The sequence below is a fragment of the Heteronotia binoei genome, chromosome 13, assembly GCF_032191835.1.
Source record: "Heteronotia binoei isolate CCM8104 ecotype False Entrance Well chromosome 13, APGP_CSIRO_Hbin_v1, whole genome shotgun sequence".
Taxonomy (NCBI): Eukaryota; Metazoa; Chordata; class Lepidosauria; order Squamata; family Gekkonidae; genus Heteronotia; species Heteronotia binoei.
In genome coordinates, this window is record NC_083235.1 from 63275468 (window position 1) to 63298697 (window position 23230).

General features: G+C 43.3%; 1 protein-coding gene across 2 annotated transcripts in view; it reads left to right on the forward strand.

The window, feature by feature from the left end:
* Positions 1–23230, forward strand: part of SPAG9 (sperm associated antigen 9) — a 127881-nt gene that overhangs the window by 72587 nt on the left and 32064 nt on the right. For both annotated transcript variants that reach the window (XM_060253431.1, XM_060253432.1), the window contains 8 exons: positions 338–395; positions 3101–3253; positions 3345–3396; positions 3864–3994; positions 7021–7077; positions 10084–10257; positions 12089–12218; positions 21177–21272. In XM_060253431.1, coding sequence (XP_060109414.1) covers positions 338–395; positions 3101–3253; positions 3345–3396; positions 3864–3994; positions 7021–7077; positions 10084–10257; positions 12089–12218; positions 21177–21272 — 851 coding nt within the window. The remainder of the gene's footprint in view (positions 1–337; positions 396–3100; positions 3254–3344; positions 3397–3863; positions 3995–7020; positions 7078–10083; positions 10258–12088; positions 12219–21176; positions 21273–23230) is intronic.

Genomic DNA, 23230 nt, shown 5'->3' on the forward strand with positions numbered 1-23230 from the left:
AAAAGTGAGTACATTCAGACATTAGAAACTTGGACTGAAATATTTTTCTTCTTCTGAAGGGTGTCAGCTTCCATACTAAGCATTTTCAAATTCTATCAGCAAAACATACTCAATTTATTTTTAAAGATGCTTATTAGTCCATTAATCATGGGTGCAGGAACTTCAGTATATGAACAGAACTGCACAGACTTCTCTTCCATCTCAGTGGAGAACATGTACAGTCCTTTGAGATTAGTGTTGAATCCTGTTTGTGCGGTATCTCCACACTCTGAACTCTGGTTTAAAACACATAAATCTGATGCAAGTTCTCAGTGTTTCTCTCTTCTGTCTTTGAAAGGAATGGGCCGTGAAGTTGAAAACCTTATTTTAGAAAACACACAGCTGCTAGAAACCAAGTGAGTAATCCCTTTTCAGCTTTTAAACATGGATATAATTCTGCTAACCTGTTTGATTTGTTTTTGAGCATAAGATTCATTGAAAGAGCTTGTGGATGGCATTGGCAGAGCAGATCTCTCTCTGCATTCTGCTTATTCAAGCAGTCTGCCACTTGTCCTTAAGCTCCTGTCTCAGGATTGGCAGAGACTCATAAGTAAAATGTGCCACAAGATGGGGGACTACAGTGACAAAGGGGAATCAGGTAAAATCTCTACTTCTTGCACCTGCTGCATACATCTGAGGAAGCGAAGGGGGCACTGTTTTACTGGATATGCCTACATTGTTGCAGGATTCATCCCGTGGCTCGTATTACTTGTGAGCCATTCCTCATCTTCAGAATAATTTCAGGACAAATGACAGATAACCTCCTTCAGATCTTTCAGAAAGCTTTTCTGCTGAGTCTAACCCATGCCCTTGTATGAGGCTGCTGATTCTACAGAACGCAGTTCTGATCCCTCAAGAAATTGTGGGAGGTTGTAGTTGATAGTAGCTTAAAAATAAGGTGACTAAAATGGGTTGGTACAAAGAAAAAAAGTGGAAATATAACTATGCCCATAGTGCAAATGTACAAAACAGCATATATAATTTAATACATTCAAAAGTGCTAAAATATCATTCGGTGTTGGATAAAGCCCCCCCCACAAACCATATTGATCTGGCAACAGTGCCTTGGGGATTATTTTATAATGACCAAAATAACAGTTCAGACGTGAATACCTTTAGCAGAAAAATATGAATCTTCTTTTATTGTTGTCCAGTTTCCAATAATCACTTACCTTTCTGAAAATGATGTTCTCCCACACCGATTGATATACAGACAAATGATTAGCTCCTATAGATAGTAATAGATGTATTAGATTAGCTTAGGTTGATATGATTATTTTATATAATTCTATATAATTTTTTTCTAGCTATTTTGTGGTGGTGTTGCTTGGAATTTATCTTAATTAAAATTATCCTTCAGTGTTGAATGCTTATATGTTCAGCACATAAGTACCTAATCCCAATATGAAGACCAGTGTCCATTGACATAAATACAAGTTTAGAAGTACATATTGTCTTCATATACAAAAACCAATACCAAACACGTTTCAGCACCAGGCCTTCCTCAGTGGTATAATTCAAACTCCATTAGTTTAATGTGTTTGATCAGTTTTATGATGTTTTTGTTAAATTAATGTTCTAAACTTTTTTGGTTATTTTCTCGTGAAGGGTTGTAGTTTTCTTCCCCCTTTTTCATTGTATTCAGTAGCTTCAGAATAACCAGAAGGAGCATTATGATTTGAAGACACATTATATAGCAGCCTTGCTGAAGTTGAATAAAATTGGATCTGCACAATGTCTATATGGAAGACCTTGTGTTAATCCATGTATGCTGCCTCGAATCAGATGAGGGATTGCAATAATAAAATAAATAAAATTTGGTTATGAACTCTGTTACCGTTGTAGGAGCTGCGGGTTTTTAAAAGCATGTTAGATTGTTCATGGGAGATAAATTGTAACCGTGGCAGAAAAAAAAAATATTCATTAGCATAGCTAATGGGAGAGAACCTTCATCATGACTTTCTTGTGAACTTCTCAATCTAGCTGTTGCTGGAGTTCTGAATTTGAGGGATTTTTTTCCCTCATCCAGAGCGGCAGATTTTGCATGCAACTCAGAATGTCTGTGGAGAAAGAAACAGAACCTGAGTCCCAATACTGGGCATTTGCATAAAGCTTTCTGAGAGTGTGGCGCAGTGGCACAGAGTGGTAAGCTGCAGTACTGCAGTCCAAGCTCTGCTCATGACCTGAGTTCAGTCCCAATGGAAGCTGGGTTCAGGTAATTGGCTCAAGGTTGACTCAGCCTTCCATCCTTCTAAGGTCAGTAAAATGAGTACCAACTTGCTAGGGGTAAAGTGTGGATGACTGGGGAAGGCAATGGGCAAACCACTCTGTATAAGGCCTGCCAAGAAAACGTCATGATGTGATGTCGCCCTGTGGGTCAGTAATGACTTGGTGCTTGCACAAGGGGCTACCTTTTTTTTTTTTAAAGAGTGCACATGAAGTCTTTTGAACAATCTCAGTTCTTACAGCTGGGACTGGGAGATGGTTCTGTACTAACGGGTGAACTAAGGCTCGAACTGGGAATTTTATACTAGTTTAAATTTTTTTAAAAAAATATTTTTTGTTTGTGTGCACCTGGAAGTCATGGCGACTTTTGGTGACTGACCCCTACTGGGGGGCATGGAGGACGTTCAGAGAGGTGGCTGAATAAAGCCTACTCCCGCCCTCCTGACATCTGGTATTTTAAGGAGGTCTCCCATCTACTCGCCAGAGTTGACCTTTCTTAACTTCCAAGATCTGATTAGATCGGGCTTGCCTGGGCTATCCGGGTCAGGGTGGGATTTTACACTCTTAACTATATCCACATTTTTTATTTGGATATATAAATTACTTGGGCTTCATTCAGCAAAACGATTAGAAGAAATTAAGAGTGCCCAGTGACCTGCTTACAGTATCCTAGTATCACAGGTCCTTATGAATTGGAGCTGTTTTCGAAAGAGAGGGGGTAACTCTATATTGCATGCATTTCTGTGGCAAGAGGGAAATAAAGAAGTCGAGCATTGTTTGTGTTGCTGTGTAATTCTGCTTAAAATGACCAGTGGCAAATATCTCTGCTATTAAGAAATGCCTTGAATGTGGTGAAGAATGACTTAATTGCAAAAGTGGATGAACTATCTTGTGAGAAAGATGTACTGAAAGGAGAGCTGGAAGCTGTCAAACTAGCCAAACAAAAGCTTGAAGAGAAGAACAAGGAATTGGAGGAGGAACTTAGAAAGTGAGTGTAATGAACTCCATGTGTATTGTGGCAGAGAGGGCCATAAAAGGCTTTTGGGTTAATGTAACTGGTACCTCTTGCATTTGTTTAGAGCCCGAGCAGAAGCAGAAGAAGCAAGGCAAAAAGCAAAGGAAGAAGATGATGTATGTAATTGAGTCGACCTATCTAAACTTTTTCTTTTCTGCTCTATGTAATACTACCAAATGCTATAATTTCCCCATGAAAATATTGGAGAGAAGTGTGTATTTATTATAGGCTGTGTGCTTCTCCTTTGTTTACTGGGCAGTACTAGATCATAGTTTGCAATTGAATTACAACTAGAGACAAGGAGGGTGGGGGGCGGTGTTCTGAAAAAGTCTGCTTTTTTGTTTATTCAGGGAAGCTTCCATTTGCTGCTATTGTTTCTTTCAAGCCATAATTACATGTTAGGCTTTTAGCCATAACAGCCCCCGAATCATTTTGAATTTGCTGTGCTGCCATTCTGTAGTTCAGAAGTATTGTAGCCTAGAAATAAATTTTTTTTAATCCTTTCATTTCCTAGTATGATATAACTAGTGCTCTTATTCTTTTCTCCCTGACACCCCATCACCCCCTCCCTGGTATGCAACAGAGTGATATTCCTACTGCTCAGAGGAAACGATTCACTCGGGTTGAGATGGCACGTGTCCTGATGGAAAGAAATCAATATAAAGAAAGGCTGATGGAGCTTCAAGAAGCAGTGCGATGGACTGAGATGATACGGCAAGTAGAGAAACTTTGTTTAGGGGTGTTATGAGAGTGGTTAGTGCCCAATTGATCCTTGAGTTAGTAGTTGCTCTTTGTGGCTTTGAAGAGAGTTCAGTTACTTTAAAATGTGACAAATAGTCCGTTGCATTGTGAACAAGTAGATTAACAGTCCATCCACAGTAAGACTAAAATTGCGCACAACATTAGAGCTCTGATTTCTGAGAATTCTATATTTCTAATTTTTTGAGGCTAGCATAAGCTACCAATAGGTTGTCATATTAGATGTTGTCGTGTTAGAACCTTTATCTTCCAGTGCTAAAAAAAAAAAAAGTTTGACACATATACCCCATTTTTAAAAATAGAATTCTTAAAGATCCCTAATCTCCACTGTGGGAGAACTGTCACTGTGGACTGGAGAGGGGTGTGTGTTTTTTTTTTAAATCCCACAAAAAATAGAGAGTCATGGCATGCAGATGTCTGTTTGCTGATAAGGCAATCCAAGTTGAGAGGAAGGGGTCAGAGTGATGGCTTCTGTCATTTGGTTAAGGCTGTGTTGAGAGAGACCCCTCATTTAGCAGGTTCTCTTCTTTTCCTGTGAAGCTGAAGGATGTTGATGCATGCAGGCAGGTGTTGTCATGTGTGTCAGATTGCTACTAGGCTGGTCCAGTTCACATCATGCTGGTGTCAGAAGTATTGCTGAATATATCAGGCTGGAGTGTTTGTTTTTTTCTGAGCCGCAATTGTGCATCCTTAACCCTTTTTCACTGTGAAAGATCAGCCTATGATGGACGTATTTATATATATTTTTAAATATATATAACTTTTCCCTCCATCTTCCGTTCACCTCCCTGCAGTTCTGTGTTTCGAGCACTTTTCTCTGTTTTCTGTATCAGAAGTTGACAGAGGGAAAACACAGAGAAGGAAAGTGCATGTTTGGTGCAGTGGTTAAGTGTGTGCACTTTTATCTGGGAGAACCGGGTTTGATTCATCACTCCTCCACTTGCACCGGCTGGAATGGCCTTGGGTCAGCCATAGCTCTGGCAGAGGTTGTCCTTGAAAGGGCAGCTGCTGTGAGAGCCCTTTCAGCCCCACCCACCTCACAGGATGTCTGTTGTGGGGGAGGAAGGGAAAGGAGATTGTGAACCGCTCTGAGACTCTGAAATTCGGCGTGGAGGGCGGAATAAAAATCCAGTATCTTCATCTCTCCACGGGGTGTGTGTGTGTGTGTCTTCTTAGCCTACACAGCCTATTGTTATCAACAGCAAATCCCACCCTCCTTCTACTGATCTGTGTTTTCAGCACACATTTCTGCTGCGGTTCTGTCTGGCTTAGCCCCTCCCTTGGCACTCCCATAATTAGCATCACATTTTGCTGCCATCTAATGGTCCAGTGTCATTACAGCATCTTTTCTAGCTAGCGACTACAGAAGAATTTTTTTCTGTTTGTGACTAACTCAGATTGTTCTGCGTCAGTCAAATCTATAGTCACATGTTGCAAATAAACTGTTTTTCCTTTCCCTGTATATGCATTTAATATGCCTTCTGGAGCCCACTATGTTGGGAACTTGCCTTCTCACCAGAATTCTAAATATTCTTGTGGGAATTTTAACCATTGTCGTCAAACCCTGTCAGTGTTTTTACCATTTACTGCTTTTACAATATCACTCCTGTGTTAGACTGATCTTATGATGCAGAGTATCCTTTTAGCCTTGTTTGGAGAGCCGGTTTGGTGTGGAGAGCCGGTTTGGTGTAGTGGTTAAGTGTGCGGACTCTTATCTGGGAGAACCGGGTTTGATTCCCCACTCCTCCACTTGCACCTGCTAGCATGGCCTTGGGTCAGCCATAGCTCTGGCAGAGGTTGTCCTTGAAAGGGCAGCTGCTGTGAGAGCCCTCTCCAGCCCCACCCACCTCACAGGGTGACTGTTGTGGGGGAGGAAGGTAAAGGAGATTGTGAGCCGCTCTGAGACTCTTCGGAGTGGAGGGCGGGATATAAATCCAATATCTTCATCTACCTCACAGGGTGTCTGTTGAGGGGGAGGGAGGTAAAGGAGATTGTGAGCCGCTCTGAGACTCTTCGGAGTGGAGGGCGGGGTATAAATCCAATATCTTCATCTACCTCACAGGGTGTCTGTTGTGGGGGAGGAAGGTAAAGGAGATTGTGAGCCGCTCTGAGACTCTTCGGAGTGGAGGGCGGGATATAAATCCAATATCTTCTTCTTCTTCTTTATTTCTTAAGCAATTTATTAAAGAATGAGTAGTTTCAAAGAGGCTTTTTTTGGAATGGGAAGGGAAGTGATCAAGAAGGCAAATAGGTTTCTAGAAGTTGTGTCCTTTTTATGGCTGCTTATATGGCTGATATTTCTGCTCCTATGTTTTAAATACTACTTGCTAAGGTTCTTGATAATGTACTAGTGGTCTAATGTTGACCTTTCATGCCAGAGACAATAGCTTTGGGCAATTTTAACATCTTTAGATTTCATAATGTTGTCTCAGTTTGCAAGAAATCGACATTATTTTTAAAAGTGACAACATAGTTTGTCCTCCTTAGATGTAGGTTGCTAATTCATGTATTTAAAAAAGGAATTGGTGCCTTAACTGTTTTCTGCTGCTCCAAACCTTTAGCTTTTATTTTAAGTAGGCTAGTATATATTTTTTTAATTACTTGGATAGGAATTGTTTGCAGCAGGATTTTCTTTCTAGTCCTGGCTTCACAGACAGTTTCTTATATCTGTGTTTCCATCAAAGCTGTATTACAATGTGCTGTCAATATTCTCAGGTTTCTCTAAGCAGTGGTTTTGATAAATAACAAGTTACCTCCATGTGCAAATGTAGTGATTTTACATTTCTGTCTTAATAATCTGGTTTAGTCCTTAATTTCAAAAACGAAGTATTTTGTTCTTTTATTAAGGTCGTCTCTCTGTTTAATAGCATGGTATTTTGCAATCAAGCCTGTCACTAATGTCTGACACAGCATAGACCCTTCTAGGTAGTTGTCTCCCTTCTTCCTGCTGAAGCAATTACCTCGTGCTTCTTTTTCTTTAGAGCATCACGAGAAAATCCAGCCATGCAAGAGAAGAAGAGATCGAGCCTTTGGCAGTTGTAAGTCTTGAAATATGATAAAGTATTTTGTTCTAAAATACTTATGCAGTTGGTCTTTTTGTTTCTTTAGAAGCTAAGGGACTAAAATACAAATCTGTTTTATTTTTTTGCTATCTAGTATGCCAACTGGGTAAGACAGAGCTTAAAGACAAGTTGTGTTGTAAGATGCATCTTGCGATGTTGGTTGTGCACTTAGCAAAGACATGGTAGTTGCCATAATCTAATTGTGCCGGGGTTTTAACAAGTAGAAAGCAGTATCCTTATATAACTGATCAGAGTTTGGCAGCTGCTGTTCTGTGAATATTGAAGAAAACTGAAGTTTGAGGTGCTTTTTGTGTGTTTTGCATGTAATTCCAGTAGACTGTTAATGATAGGACATTTTGGAGGCCATTCGTTCGTAGGAACTCCGTGAACCAGAGGCATTTTGATGACGCATAAGAACACACATAACTGTCCATTCATCTGAAAATTTGAAGTGCTAAGTTACATTGAATGTTTAGATTATTACTAAAATGGTACATGAGAAATATCTGCAAGTGCTGTGTCTGTTCAGAGCAGGGCCGGATTAACAATAAGGCCAAGTAGGCACTGGCCTATGGGTCCCCACGCCTTTAGGGGCCCCGGGCTGACTTTCCCACCCAGTTTTCCCTCTGATTGCAGCTCACCCAGCCTGCATGCACAGCCAGCAGCTGAGCCGAGCCACTCTTTGCCTGATTTGCCTGGTGAGGCTGCTGCTGGTGTCGTCATCAAATTTGCCTCTCTCTGCCTCTCCCCCACAAACTTCGTCAAAGGGGCTTTTGAGAAGGTGCCTGCAGGCTGCAATGGGGGCCATGGGTGGCGGGGCAGGTGCTCCGACTCTGAGATAATTTGCAAGGGGCTCCCTGCGATTTTGACTGCCTAGGTGCCTCCACAGGGTTTAATCTGGCACTCGTTCAGAGCTTTCTTCCTCCATTTTGCTCTGAACTATATAGGATTATTGGGCAAGTAACAGACTGGGATAGTGAACTTGCGGGTGAAGTGAGTGGATCACTAAGATTTGGATTTCTGCAAGATCCTGTTAGTCTTCATGGTTCTACTGAGCCATACGTTTTGAATCCAAAACAGTATTGTCTGTCCCTGTTTACTGTTATGAGAAAACTAATCATATAGATGCGTGAGTCTTGCTATGTATTAAGCTCTCACTCGCTGCATACTGATTTTGGCTTCCCCCCCTTCCATTCCACCTTAGTGCTGTAGGACCTGCTGGATCTGGACAATAGGCCACGCCTGTGAGGCAGAATTTGTCACTTTAGCTTCCAACGTTTAGTCTGTAATTTTAGATTTTACATATTTTAATTTGGTTTTAACTGTTGATTGTCTTCATTTATGATATTAACCCGCTTTGAGCCTGTTCTACAGGAAGGGCAGGCTATAAATAGAATAAAATGAATAAATGAATAAATATTTAAATTACCGTATTTTTCGGACCATAAGATGCACTCCCCCCCCAAAAAAAAAGTGGGGGGGAAAGTGTGTGCGTCTTATGAAGCGAAGGTACATACCTTCCTGGGGGGGGCGATCCGCTGCCTCTGCCTCCGATCCGGTGCTTCCCCCGCGCCTCCCTGCCTGGCTCCATCTTCTTCCAGCAAGCGCTGGGAACGCTCCACGTGGCCCCACCGCAAACCCAGCGCTTCGCGAGCGCCGGCTGCGGAGGGGGGAGCGTGCTTCCTCCTTGTCTGTCTGCCTGGCTCCACCTCTGATGCTTAAAGCAAGCGCTGGGATCGCTCCCTCCGCCCTCCGATCCCAGCGCTTGCTTTAAGCATCAGAGGTGGAGCCAGGCACACAGGCAAGGAGGAAGCACGCTGCCCCCTCCGCAGCCGGCGCTCGCGAAGCGCTGGGTTTGCGGTGGGGCCACGTGGAGCGATCCCAGCACTTGCTGGAAGAAGATGGAGCCAGGCAGGGAGGTGCGGGGGAAGCGCCGGATCGGAGGCAGAGGCTGCGGATCGCCCCCCAGGAGGAAGGTGCGTCCTATCGTCCGCAGCGCCTTATGGTGCGAAAAATACGGTACTTGATTTTTTTTAAAATTATGTTTTCTCAGTCCTTATAAACAATTTTGTAAGATAGCCTCCTCTGCAGTACTATTTGAATAAAACTGATATGAGAGATAGTTGGTGCTTTCACACTACAGTAAATAATGCGTTTTACATCTGGATTTTTACTGTTCTTAAACAGTAAAAATCCGGATGTTAAATGCATTATTTAGTATAGTCTGAACGCACCAAGTATCTTGCCTAATGCCACACATTGGCTTACAGTGGTTATGTTTTTAATACTATGATGTACTAATTCAGATGTTCATCAGAAAATATGCAGGCCTGCAACGGTTAGAAAATGAACTGTATAAGTGTATTATATTGTTGCATTGCTTTGAGAGCTCAGCTAATGAGCTCTGTTTTCCAAGTTTGAATAGTATTAACTAATTTACTATATTTTTATTTACAAAATGTATCTTTCCTTTCTGCCCAATCAGGGGCTACCAAGGCAACTAACAATTAAAAGCAGAGCATTATAAAAACAGATCATAAAGCCAATTAAAACTGAAACTAAAATATATATATATGTGAAAATCTACACGCATAAGGCAGGCTGAAGAGTATTCTAGTTCTCAGTCAGGAATTAAACTATTAAATTCTAGTACTTGTCATTGCACCATCTTTTTAGACATCTGGGCATTCTCCAGACCCTGCATATAAATGTCCATCCTTTCTCTGTTTCTGGTTTGGAAATGCATGGTATTCAGTGAGTGTTATGAGTGCTTAAACATCTGCCAGAACTCTGTGTGTGAGCTGTGCTGGGTAGTTAATGGCTGCTGTGTTTGGACTCAGTTCTTTCCTACTCTTCATCCTTACTGGTTGCTTTGAATTGGGCAGTGTGTGGCGTGTCTTATGTACTTAAGAAACTATGCCAAATGAGTCTATCTTTTATGTGTATTTATGCCACTTTATGTCTGCTTTCACCCCTTCCCAGTTTTAGCAGGCTGTTCAGCTCCTCGGGCACTACCACTAAGAAACCAGAACCGCCGGTGAATGTTAAATACAATGCTCCAACCTCTCATATTACTCCATCAGTCAAGAAACGAAGCAGCACTTTATCTCAGCTACCTAGTGACAAATCAAAAGCCTTTGACTTCCTCAGCGAAGAGTAAGACCTGTTTTGGTTGTACTGTTATGATAATGGTAAATAGCAGTTTTCCAATCTTGTAGCTGTAAAATAGATTTAATCAACCAGGGGTGCCATTCTTTGTGCATGTGGTAAGAGTAGAGAAGGTATCAATATCTGTGGCAGACTGCTACAACATACCAGCAATACGTATCAGTAACTGCTGCTGGTCAAATGTCAGCTGGTAGTCTTTGGGATGTGGCTGTCATATTTGCCTTGTGTAGTTAATGGCTGTTTATGGCATGAAACCCCTTGGCTGAAACAACCTGGAATTGCGAACATTTTTGATGCCATGACTTCCGGACAGAGTGCACTACAATACAGTATTGCGTTATTTGACTCTGTTATAACTTACGTCAAGATTCTTCAGGGTCCTTCTGTACAATTTTTTTTCTTTTCTTTGACAGTGTTTCCATTTATAGCATATACATTTTTTGTTTTGTTTTGTTCAGGTAGTACTTTCATTGTGATGAGGTTGCAAGCAGTTAGTGGACGTTGATCTTTATACAGGAAAACACTGTGTGCTCCTAAGATAGTTTAGTCTTTGGTATTATTTGTGCTTGACATTTGTGCAAGTTATGCTGCTACTTTGTGGGTGTAGTTTATGGTGAAGAGGAACATGTCTGCTTCCCACCCCTATTCAACACATTCCATTCCTTGCTGAAATACTTGCATAAACAAGCCAAACCATTTTATGAAGTTTTAAAAAGTTTTTAGAAATGTTGAACTCCCCTGCAAATTTTCAAATGCATCTCGTCCAGTTCTTTTCCATTTGCTTTTTTTCTAGTGACCTGAAAATTCCTAATAGAGTATATGGGAAAAGATTGTCCTTAAGAGATCCTGGGCCTAAACGGTGTTATGTTCTCTCATATTCTTACATCCTTTCTCAAAATAGTTGAGAGTATTGTACTTGGTTCTTCCGTCTCTGTTTTGTCGCCACAACAACTCTGTGATGTAGGTTAGACAGAGTGACTGCTCTAAGCTTCACGGTGCTGTGGTGATTTGCACCTGGATCTGGTTGCAATCATTCACACTAACTGCTGTATTATGCTGGTAATTGTGTAGGATCAGAGCTTTCTGTTATAACCGATTCCTTGAATTCTGCCCCCTCAAAAGATCAGGAAACTATTATTGCTGTGCAAGTGCCGGTGTATTGTGCTTATGTAGTCCTTTATATTACAGCAGTTGGGGTGGGGAACCTAACTGAGAGAGGTTTGTTTCAGTCGTATAGAAGCCTAAATTGTCATCACTGCCATTTCATCATCAGATTGAAAAGTGTCAGTGTCTGTTTCCAAACGAAGTTGGTAAAAGGCATACCTGGCCATCATCCCATCCAGGGCTTCCAGGTATAGCTATGGATCCAGATTTCTGGGTGTGAAACTGGGAGATCAAAGAGAATGTCTGGTCTATGTTGAGAAGGTCCAACTCTGCTAGGGCATGTTTTTAAAAGCCCTTAGGGAATGGTGGGATGAGGAGAAAGTTGGGAAGATTTACAACATTAGCACCTTCTGCGGATGAATCACTGGATCCAGCCCCGAACGCTGAGAAAACCTTACTTGGACAGTTTCCTTAATACTTTTGATAGAGAGAGAATTCAAAGATAGTTCTAGGGAATATCACAGAAACTAGCACAGTTGTTAGAGTGTTCAGGGAAAGGCATTTAGACTTCGCTTTTAACTTCAGAGGTTGAGGTTCTAATTTTTTGCTGTGCCATAGCTATATAAACTCCCCTCCCCTGGCTGTATCTAAACAAATGGAAGTTTGAGTAGACTAGAATATGTGGAACACAGCTTGTATGTTTCCCTTTACCCAGGTCTGAGGCCAGTCTTGCCTCACGTAGAGAGCAGAAGAGGGAACAGTACCGCCAAGTGAAAGCACATGTTCAAAAGGAAGATGGCAGAGTTCAAGCTTTTGGCTGGAGTCTTCCTCAGAAATACAAACAGGTATTGTTTTGAGGTGATTAAAGATGTCCTTCAACTAGTAACCTCATGACAAAGCATTGTAAAACTCCACTTGGATTGTGTGGTGTCTCCTGATCCTCACTGTAGCTGTCGAGTACGCTTCAGAGCAGCATTCATTGTTCTCCTGACTTCATTTTGATCATCATAACAACCACCCTGTGAGATAGGTTAGGCTGAGTGAGGCTAACTAGCCCAAAGTCACACCGTGAATTTTATGGCAGTTTGCAGGTTTGAACCTGAGTTCTTCAGTGGGGGGAAGTCATCTAGAAGTGGTTAGGTCATGCCTCTGCTCGCTCGATAGGGCTATGCAAATTTCTTTTGTTATGTGTGGCTCCTGTCGGAGAGACTCAACTGACCTCTCAAGTTCTGTGTAGCCCTGTGCTCAATAGGTCGCTTGAGCTCCTGCTCCAAGCTTAAAAAAAAAAAAAGCGAGTGCATGGTGCAGATCCTTGGGAAGAGAGTTTTGCAGCAAAAGTATGAGCGATTAGGGAGTGCCGGCTGTAGAGACAGTTTCTGCGCTGTCCAAGAAGACCAGTAGGAAGAGGCCCCCTCCCCCGTCCGAGGCTTCGGGCGGAGGAGTGGAGGGGCCGGCACGGGAGTCAGAGGAAGTAGCAGCGCCAGACCCATTAACCCCCGAGACTTTGGAGGCGAAGGGGGGAACGAGTAAGACTACAGCTAGCAATGGAACAGCCATCAGGGAGGCTGAGAAGAAGCCCCTGGCAAACAACAGCAGCGGGGACAGGGAGGTTGAGCTCCCCTCTGCGCCCGAAGAAAGTGACTAAGAAGTCGGCCGGCAGGAAGGAAGCAACTAGACGCTGCGGGAAGCAAAAAGGGCTGGTGAGCCCATTCCAGCCCCTGGGGGAGGGCCTGATGGAGGAGTGCCAGAACCAGCCCCGGGGCCAGGCTTTAGGTCCTTGGGCAGGTTTGGGGGTGCCTGGGAGTTGGGGGCAGGCTAGCCAACACCCCCTAGGGCCTCCACAGCCACTTCAGCCCTTACAGCAGCAGGGGGCAACATGCTACAACATGGCGCCTGGCCCTTTTTTACCCCCGCAGTTTCAGCCAGCCCCCCCCCCCCGGTTTTGGCCTATGATGGGGTCCCCTTGGCCCCTTCCTTCCCCATGGAACACAAGGGGGGGTGTGACCAGCACAGCAGAGGATCACCCTGCTTTAGTGCAGAGGGGAACGTCAGCATCCAAGGGCCACAGGCCCATGCTTCCCCATGCTTCCCCATTCTTCCCCCAATTCCCCATGCTTCCCCCAATTCCTCTTCAGGATCAAGGTTCCCCCCCACCCCCCTCTAAGAGATCCAGAGGCCCTGCCAGACCTGCACAACCAGAAGCATCAGAGGCCTCAGGGGAGGAAGAGGCTGGGGCAGAGCAGCTTTCACCTTTAAGTGGTCGCAATGATTGCAATAGCTAGCAGCAGAGACTCCCCCCCCCCCCCTTATCTGGATCAGACAGAGGAGATGCTGCATCCTTGATTACTTCTCTGGGGGAGGGAGGATCAGAGAAGGAGGTTGGTGAATGGTCAGGGGAAGAATCTGAATCTCAGACCTCCTCATCTAGACTGTTTCAAATGGAACACTTCCAGCGATTGCTGAGTAAGGTGATTTCCACACTGAACTACCAGATTCAGGAAACAGAGAAGCCTATATCCTCAGTTTCAGCTCAACTGGACAAAAGGGGCTTCAAGAAACCAGTCAAGGTACAGATCATTTCTCCCTTCCTAGACCTCTTTGACAATATCATGAAGGCAGAGTGGGCCATCCCTGGAGGCGGGAACTCTTTGTTATCAATGGCCAAGAGACTCTATGTGTTATCAGCAGAGACAATGGAGGACCTAAAGGTTCCCCTGGTGGACGCGCCAGTGGTAGCTCTACATTCGGGAGCTGTTCTACCGAAGGATGGGGAAAATGCTCTGAGGGATACTACAGACAAAAAGAATGAGACAGCTCTCAAAAAAGCTCATGAGGCAATGTCACTAGCCCTGCGTTCTGCAGCAGTACTCTCAAATTTCACTAGAGCCATTGTCATTTGGGCAGACAATCTTCTCCAGAACCCAGATGTCTCACCACTGGAGCTAAGGAGGGCCCTTTTAAAAATAAAGAGAGCAGCTGAGTTTGCTTCGGATGCATCGCAGGACAACGTTCAGTTTTGTGCCAGGGCGCACAGGCAACAGGTATCATAATTCGTCGCAACGTCTGGCTAAAACATTGGAAAGTGGACACTCTCTCCAAGAGCAATCTATCTACAGAGAAGTTCTCAGGCAGACTGCTTTTTGGCAAATCAAACCTGGATAAGGTTCTGGCAGGGACAAAGGAAAAGAAAAAGGCCATGCCTTCATAATCTTTCTGTAAGGACAAGGACTACAAAAGCCGACCTGCACAATCCTTTTAGAGCTTTCACTATTCAAGTCGAGGTCGAGACAACAAAGACTACAGAGGCTTCAGACCATTCAGGTACGGAGCCAGAAACAACTCAAGACAACTCGCATCCTTCAGGAATGACAAGGGTGCCGCAACCAAGAAGCAGACTGCATGACTATCAGATTGGAGGCCGGCTCAGACCAAATCAATCAACAACACCTCCCCCCCCCCAAAAAAAACAACAGAACCAGGAAAAGGGACAACAGGACAGGATGCAAACCCAGCATCAACAGAGAATAGATCCAAACAGATCACTGAGAAAAGGCCAGTAAACTCAACTGTTAAAAAAGTGAGCTTTTTAACAATGAAAATTAGGCCAAGCAGCCCCCCCCCCACAAGAACCAGAAGAGAAAAGGAACAGCAGCAGCACAACACAGCAGCAACAAATCAAACACAGAATCCTTTTAAAACAGTAAAAACTTAACTTTTAACAATACAGGAACTTTACCAACCCCTCCCCCAAAAAAACCTTCACCCTAACCCCAAGAAATCCAAGCCACCCAAATCAGGAAAAGTAAAAGGACACTGTCATTAAAAGTCCTCTCACTAAAGTAAGATATGGGCAAATTGGCAACCCCCCACCCCAGGCCCCCACGCCCAGCAGAACCCCCTAACCCTAACCCCCAAATAAGCTACCCAGTACTCACCCACCCAAATCTGGATAAGTAAACTCTGAGTCTTAAAAAGTCCTTTTACTAACTAAAATAAAAACAAGAACCCCAAGACTGTCTTACCTTAGATGTCTTCTCTTCTCCAGGCAGGTCAGGCAAGGCTGAGAGAGAGCAGCAGCAGCTGAGGCCAAGGGCCAGCACAGCACAATCTCTCTCTCACACCAACACAGCATCAATGGAATGGAGTCCAGCCAGGCAGACTCCTTAAAAAGGTTCTCTGGCCCGACACAAAGCAGTTTCAAAAAAATACCACTGCTCTGTGATTGGCCAGAGAACACAGTTTACTTGGATACCCAAGTAAGCAAAAGATCAACAATGTTGTTGATGGCTAGGAGATCAGCCCAGCCATCAGCTACACAACAGCCCTGCAAAGCATGCATTTGCAATGCATTTTGCAAATGCATGCCTTGGATTGGCTGCTGGGGCTCCTCTCCCCCTCCCTCCCTGATCCCAGGGAGGCTATGGGAGAGGCGGGAAAAGGCTTCCAAAGGCGGGAAAGGAGGCCAGCAGCTCCCCTGAGGCTGCAGAAGCTCCTTTCTTGACTTTTCCATGGAGTTCCGTATACTCCGAAATATTGATTTGGAAGTTTACAGGGAGCTGTATACAGCTCCCGTATTATGGCTGCAGATTGGATTCGGAAGTATACGGCGCCGTATACTTCCGAATCAGGGGTGGTTCGGTGGTTTCTTTGGTTCGGCCGAACTGAATGCACACCCCTAGTTGAGAGGTCAGGGTTAGAGACCCAGGGGTTCCCCAGGGAGGTGGTCGAAATCATGGTTCAGGCCAGGCGACCAGCAACTAGACAGATTTACAACCACACGTGGACAACTTTTACCAAGTGGGTGTATGAAAACAACCGGGACCCATTGCAAGCATCTCATAAGGAGGTGGTGCTCTTTGATGGCTGTAAGCGTGGCCTTCAGCCTAACACACTCAAGCGCCAGGTGGCGGCACTGCAGGCCTCTTTGGGCCAGGGGAAGCTCAAGGGCCTGTCCAAAAACAAGCATGTGAAGAGGTTCTTCTTGGGAACTAGTCAGTTGGCGCCACCAGTCCATCACGGATTTCCCACATGGAGTCTCCCAAAAGTCCTCACGGCTCTAGCAGCACCCCCATTTGAGCCTCTAAGGAAAGTAGAGCTGCGCTACCTTTCATGGAAAGTGGCCTTCCTAGAGGCCATAACGTCAGCACGAAGAGTCTCCGAAATTGCGGCTACTAGGAAGGAACTGCATATTCCAAAAAGGCTCAGTGACACTGAGGACAGGCCCCTCGTTTCTCCCGAAGGTAAACTCTTTTTTTTTTTTTTTACATTTTTTTTTATTATAACATTGCACAACAACAAAAAGAAGACAACAACAATAAACAACCAAAGAAATAACAACTAAACAATTCAGCATTTACAACAATAACAACAACAAAAAATATGTTATTCATAATCCTATATACATTTTATCTTCTGGAGCGAATATACAAGAAACTAAATATTTGTAATATTAATATCTCTATTCAAGACCATTCAAATCCCAATTTTTTTGCCCATTCATACATTGGATACCACGTTTTCTCACACTCTTCCATGTTCCCGTCATTCAATCTACATGTTAACATATCCATTTCTGCAGCATTTAAAAGATTTAACATAAACTCTCTTTTGGATGGTATCTGAGACGTTTTCCAATATTTAGCAAATAAGGTCCTCGCTATTGTAATAATATAAAACAATAACTTTTTCGCTGTTTTAGATATAGGGATTTTACATATGTTCAAAAGGTACAATTCTGGCACATGCGGGATATTAATCTTTAACATCTTTTTACACCAAAGCGAAACTTGCACCCAGTATTTTTTTGCAAGGTCACATTTCCACCATATATGGAACAAAGAACCTTTTACTTTACCACACTTCCAGCATTTATCCGATACATTTGGGAAGGCTTTGGAAAGCCTTTCTGGGGTAAAATACCATCGATGAGCCATCTTATATAGATTTTCTTTTAGCTGGGCAGATTTTGTCAATCTTAAATTCTCTTTCCATATTTTCTCCCATTCGCTTAATTCGATGGTATAACCAAAATCCTGTAACCATTTAATCCAATTTTCCTTCACATTTTCGTCTTGCATTTTCAAATCGAGTAACCAGTTATATATTTTTGAAGTAAGCTTCCGGTCAGTTCCTAGTATAATGCAATCAAATTCATTTAACTTTTTGGAGAATCCTACTTCATTGTCCTTTTTATATCTTGATTTAACTTGCATTTTAAGCCACCAATCCATATCCACATCGATTTTCAATTCGTGTTTGGGATCCAGTAGCGATTCATAAGTAAGGTGGTTTCCCCAACAAAAAAGATTGGGGTGCACTGAAGCTTCCACTGGGGAGAGCCATCTGGGAGTATATCTATATACTTGTTTTTTAATTTCAGCCCAAATCTTGAACAAAGACTTTCTTATTTCGTGTCTAAAAAAGATGCTCCCTTTTTTGGGGTCTTCGTACCATATATACGAGTGCCAACCTTTAACAAGGTCCGCACCTTCCAGAGTTAAAAGTCTTTTATTTTCTAATAACAGCCAGTCTTTGATCCAAGTCAAGATGCACGCTTTGTGGTAGATCTGCCACTCTGGTAGGGCAAACCCACCTCTTTCCTTCTTATCTTGTAGGACTTTCAGTTTGATCCTAGGTTTTTTGTTTTGCCAAACAAATTTTGCCACTATTTTGTTAAGTTGTTTGAAAAAGGATTTTGGGAGGATGATAGGGATCATCTGAAATAAAAACAGCACTCTCGGCAGTATATTCATTTTGACTGTTGCAATCCTTCCCAGTAAAGAGATTTGCAGTTCATTCCATTTTTCTAAGTCAGTTTTAATTTCTTTTAATATTTTTTCATAATTATCTCTTACCAGGGTTTTCAGTTCTGCTGTTAAATTTATACCTAAATATTTAATTTTTTTTTCATAGGCAAATCCTGATTCAACTTCTAATTCAAATATTTGTTCTTTCGTCATATTTTTAGCTAAGAACTTAGTTTTTTGATAGTTGACTTTGAAACCTGCTACTTCCCCATATTGTTTTAAGGCAGACATCAACTTTCCAATTGAGGAGTTTGGATTTTCCAACGTAATTAATATGTCATCAGCAAAAGCCTGCGTTTTATAGATTTCCTTTTTAATTCTCACTCCTTTGATTTCCGAATCTTCTCTGATCATTTGCAGTAACGGTTCCAATGCTAGAACAAAGAGAATAGGGGACAGCGGGCAGCCTTGCCTTGTGCCTTGCTCAATCTTTATTGGGTCCGTCAGGGAGCCATTAACATTTATTCTCGCTTTTTGGCTTGCATAAATAGACCTGATCAAGTTTACAAAGTTTTCTCCACAGCCAATTGATGTTAAGGTTTTGAAAATAAAGCTCCAATTTACATTATCGAAAGCTTTCTCTGCATCCAATGAAATTACCGCAAGTTGTTTATCTGGATGTTCTTTATAGTATTCCAGAACACTCATTAATATTCTAACGTTTTGTCTCATTACTCTTCCGGGAATAAAACCAGATTGATCTTCGTGTATAATATTCGGGATAATCTTTTTAAGCCTGTTTGTTAGTAAGCCTGTTTGTTACCTGCGCGAAGGTAAACTCATATTTTCACCTTAACCAACCAGTCATCCTTCCGTCTTTCGGTCCTAATCCAACACATCCAAAAGAGAAGTCATGGCACAAACTTGATGTGCGCAGGGCTTTGTGTAGATACCTGAACAGAACTCAGTCATTCCGGCAGACAGACTCTCTGTTTGTCTCGCATCATACACAGAATCAAGGGGAAAAGACCTCTAAGGCTACCGTGGCCTACTGGATCAAACAATGCATTGCCAAGGCATATGAGGTTCAGGGATTACCTCCACCGGGATCGATCACGGCACATTCCACCAGGTCTGCAGCGACCACTGCAGCATTTGCCACAAGGGCCACAACAGAGGAGGTCTGTGGAGCTGCTACATGGACCTCCTTCTCAACCTTTGTGAGACACTACAGTATAGACCAAGTGGCTTCTGCAGAAGCTTCTTTTGGCAGAAAGGTCTTACAGCAAGTTTTGGAACCATGATTCCAAAAATAAAAATAAAAGGAAAGGCAAAAAAAAAGAAAAACCCACCCCAGAAGCCAGCTTGGGTGCTGCTAACCACTTCTGGATGACTTCTGGAGAGCCAGTTTGGTGTAGTGGTTAAGTGTGCGGACTCTTATCTGGAAGAACCAGGTTTGATTCCCCACTCCTCCACTTGCACCTGCTAGCATGGTCTTGGGTCAGCCATAGCTCTGGCAGAGGTTGTCCTTGAAAGGGCAGCTGCTGTGAGAGCCCTCTCAGCCCCACCCACCTCACAGGGTGTCTGTTGTGGGGGAGGAAGGAAAAGGAGATTGTGAGCCGCTCTGAGACTCTTCGGAGTGGAGGGCGGGATATAAATCCAATATCTTCTTCTTCTATATCTTCTTCCCCCCACTGAAGGAGAACGGAGCATTGGCTCTTACCTGAAGGATCCTTCTCTTCAGTGGAGGCGAAGTCATCCACATCCCTCCCTCAAATAAAACTACAGACAAGTCAATAAGACAAAACAAAGAGGGGAGAGAGAAAGAAAAAGAGGCAATAGCAAGTTGGACAAGAGAAGAACACAGAGAACCGAGACACTTGATGTGGACGTTGCACAGAGCAAAGCTTGGACATAACTGGAGAGGTCAGCCGGGTCTCTCCGATAGGAGCCACACATAACAAAAGAAATTTGCATAGCCCTATCGAGCGAGCAGAGGCGTGACCTAACCGCTTCTGGATTACTTCGTCCCCACTGAAGAGAAGGATCCTTCAGGTAAGAGCCAATGCTCCGTTTCCAAGATCCTAGTCTAACAGTATAACTGCTGTACTAGCTCTTTCTGCCGTCTGGTAAGTCATGGTGATTATAAGTGAAAAAGGGGCACTTTTTCACTTATAAAATTAAATGGAGAAAATACGGTTGAAAACCTGCGTGGAGAATTTTTTTTTGCCAGAAATGACATTACCTAAAGTAGCATCACATGACTAATGTGGCATCACATGACACCTCCTTATGCAGCAGGGAGATGTAAACATGAAATATGAAAAATATCCAAAGGACATATATGAGTATGTGTGTATGCATAATAGATAAGTAGTAATATTTGCTATATTGTATGTAAATTATAAGAGCACATTTTCAAATGTTGACAAATCAGGTTTCTTTAGACTGCTTATGAAAAGTCAACATTTTTTGCCGCTGAATATAAACCGCTGCTAAGAAAAAGTTCTAGGTGTAAAAAGGTCATTGAACTGTGGGAGGAGTAGGATGACTGCATGTTCAAGCTGCTTGTAATGGAATGTTCAGTGCGCATTGTTTGCAGAAACATATATGTTAATAGAAGGCAAGTATAGTTCAAATCAAAACCAGCATTGTGCATAATAAGGCTTTTTAATTGCTTGCAAAGCACACATTAACTTATTTATTTGTTCCTTTCTTTCTCTGTGTCACTGCCTCTCTGATTATTCATTATTCCTTGCTTTGTGGGATGCATGGTATTATTTGTTTCATTTTTTTCCTGCACACATTTGTTGGAAAAATGCATTTGTATTTATTTGGGAAGAAGTCTTTATCTTTGTGGCTTTGTTACATTAAAAGAGCAGATGTATGGATTCATTTTCTCAGATGGCTTAGTATTCTGGTCATCTTGGTGAGACCCATTAAGTGCAGAGGCACGCTTGGAATAACTTAACACATTTCTTAATATAATTCAGTTAATCTACAGGATACCAGCATAATCTTTTATGTAAAGTTAATAACTCCCCTTCTGCTTTCTAGATTGTGAATGGCGGTGGCCAGGGTGATAGCAAGATGAAGAATTTACCTGTGCCTGTTTATTTGAGACCACTTGATGAAAAAGATACATCCATGAAGGTAGAGTGGTTTACTTTCTCGTTATATCAGGCCTAACAAACTACCTGAGCAAACTGCATCTGCTTATGGGAAGACCTGGGCTTCTGCGCAGGGCCCAAGTTAATGTGCAGGTGCTTAATAGAAGTATTTACAAGCTTTGGGGAGTGGGGCCTTGAGGAGCCACTGTATGAGGAGATAAATTGCCCGGGAAGCCATCACCTGCTCCTAGGTGCTCTTCTAATCACCAGCAGAAGCAGCCAGGCCAACCTCCCCATCCATTTAAAGAGCCCACTGACTAGTTAGTTGGTGGGGTCTTTAAATCACATGGGAAAGGCAGTGACTGTGGCTGCTGTTGCCCCCCCCAGTCGGAATGAAGAGGCAGACACAAGTGTTGGGTTTTAAACCGGGCCGCTTTATTAAACAAATAATTAACTGTAACTGGCAGGGGTGAAAACCTGAACCAGACAAGCCCTGGGGTCAACCCCGGACCCCGCCTTGTCCAAAGGGCGAGCCACCCTGCCCCAGCACAAGCCCGCCGTATTCGGGTTGTAGCTGAGCGGCCAAAAGGAACTGCGTGGCGAAGGGCGGGAGCCGGGGCTTATATAGTCCCGACTCTGCGCCCAAGCAAAGACCCGTATATCGGGTGACCTTGCTCCTCCCTCCTTCCGAGGGGGCAAAAGACGGCCCCCAGCCTGAGCGCCGGCAAGCCGGCTTGGCTGGGGAGGGGCCGAACCTTCTTCCCATACAATTTGAATCAGGGGTGGGGGGCAGCCTTAACGCACCCCCACTGCAGCTTGAAGGCCGCCCCCGCCAGTGATTCAAATCGCACGGGAAGAGCAGCAGCCACAGTCACTGCCCTTCCTGCACGATTTAAAGACTCTACTGACCAGCTAGTCATGGTCAGCCAGCACTACCCATGATTGGGAGAACACCCAGGAGCAGACGCCGGCCTCCCAGGCAGTTTAAAGGCCCCACCGATCAACTGATCATCGAGACCTTTCCCAGGCACGGGAAGGGCAGCAGCTGCTCCTAGGTGGCCTCCCGCCCAATTTAAATCACCCAGGAGGGAGGAGGCGGTCCCCATCCTCCTAGGGGGCACCCAATTCAAGACACCACCCCTGTAAGTGTGTAAGGTTACTTACACTAGCACTGCTGTATCACCGAGTTTTGTTGGCATGAAGTTTAGTTGCCTGGGGGTTCTGCTTCTAGAACATTATATAGCATGTTTTCTAGCAATCGTTTTGTAACCAGTAAGACTCAGTAGTGTCGACATATTTTTCGGGTTTAAACAATTTTTCTTGATAACATACGGTTACAATATCTAATTATATCCTTACTATCTCTAACCCATATGATATTTTCAACCCCCCCTCCCTCCATTACTAGCCAAGGTTATATACTTATGTTCAATTATAAAGGTACCCTTAACCAATCAAAGTTCAATGTCTTTCTTTTCTCACATTCATATTAAAAGATTGTCCAATGTCTTTTTACATTCCACTCTTGCTCTATATATCCTCTAAATTTCTTCCACTCCTTTTTAAACACGTCCAAATCATAGTCTCTTAAAGTTCTTGTTAATTTGTCCATCTCACACCACGATAAAACTTTCATAATCCAGTCCCATTTCTCTGGTATTTTTTTCTTGCCTCCACAACTGCGCATACAATGTCCTAGCAGCTGAGAGCAAATACCAAATTAAAGTTCTATCTTCTTAGTAGTGTCAACATATTTTTGATACAATTAGGAAGACAGGGTGTTTTTACTCAAGGAGCTCAGGATGGATCTCTCCCTTACTCAATTGGATCCTCCTCACAGAAGCAACCATGTGAGAGGTAGATTAGGCTGTGTGAGAATGAGGGAGTGGCCGGCCCAGGTTCAACCAGTGAGTTTCATGACAAGCAGGGAGTTGAAACTGGACCTCTGAAGTCCTGTTCCGGCATCCTCACTAGTGCACCATACTGGTTCTCCACTGTTGC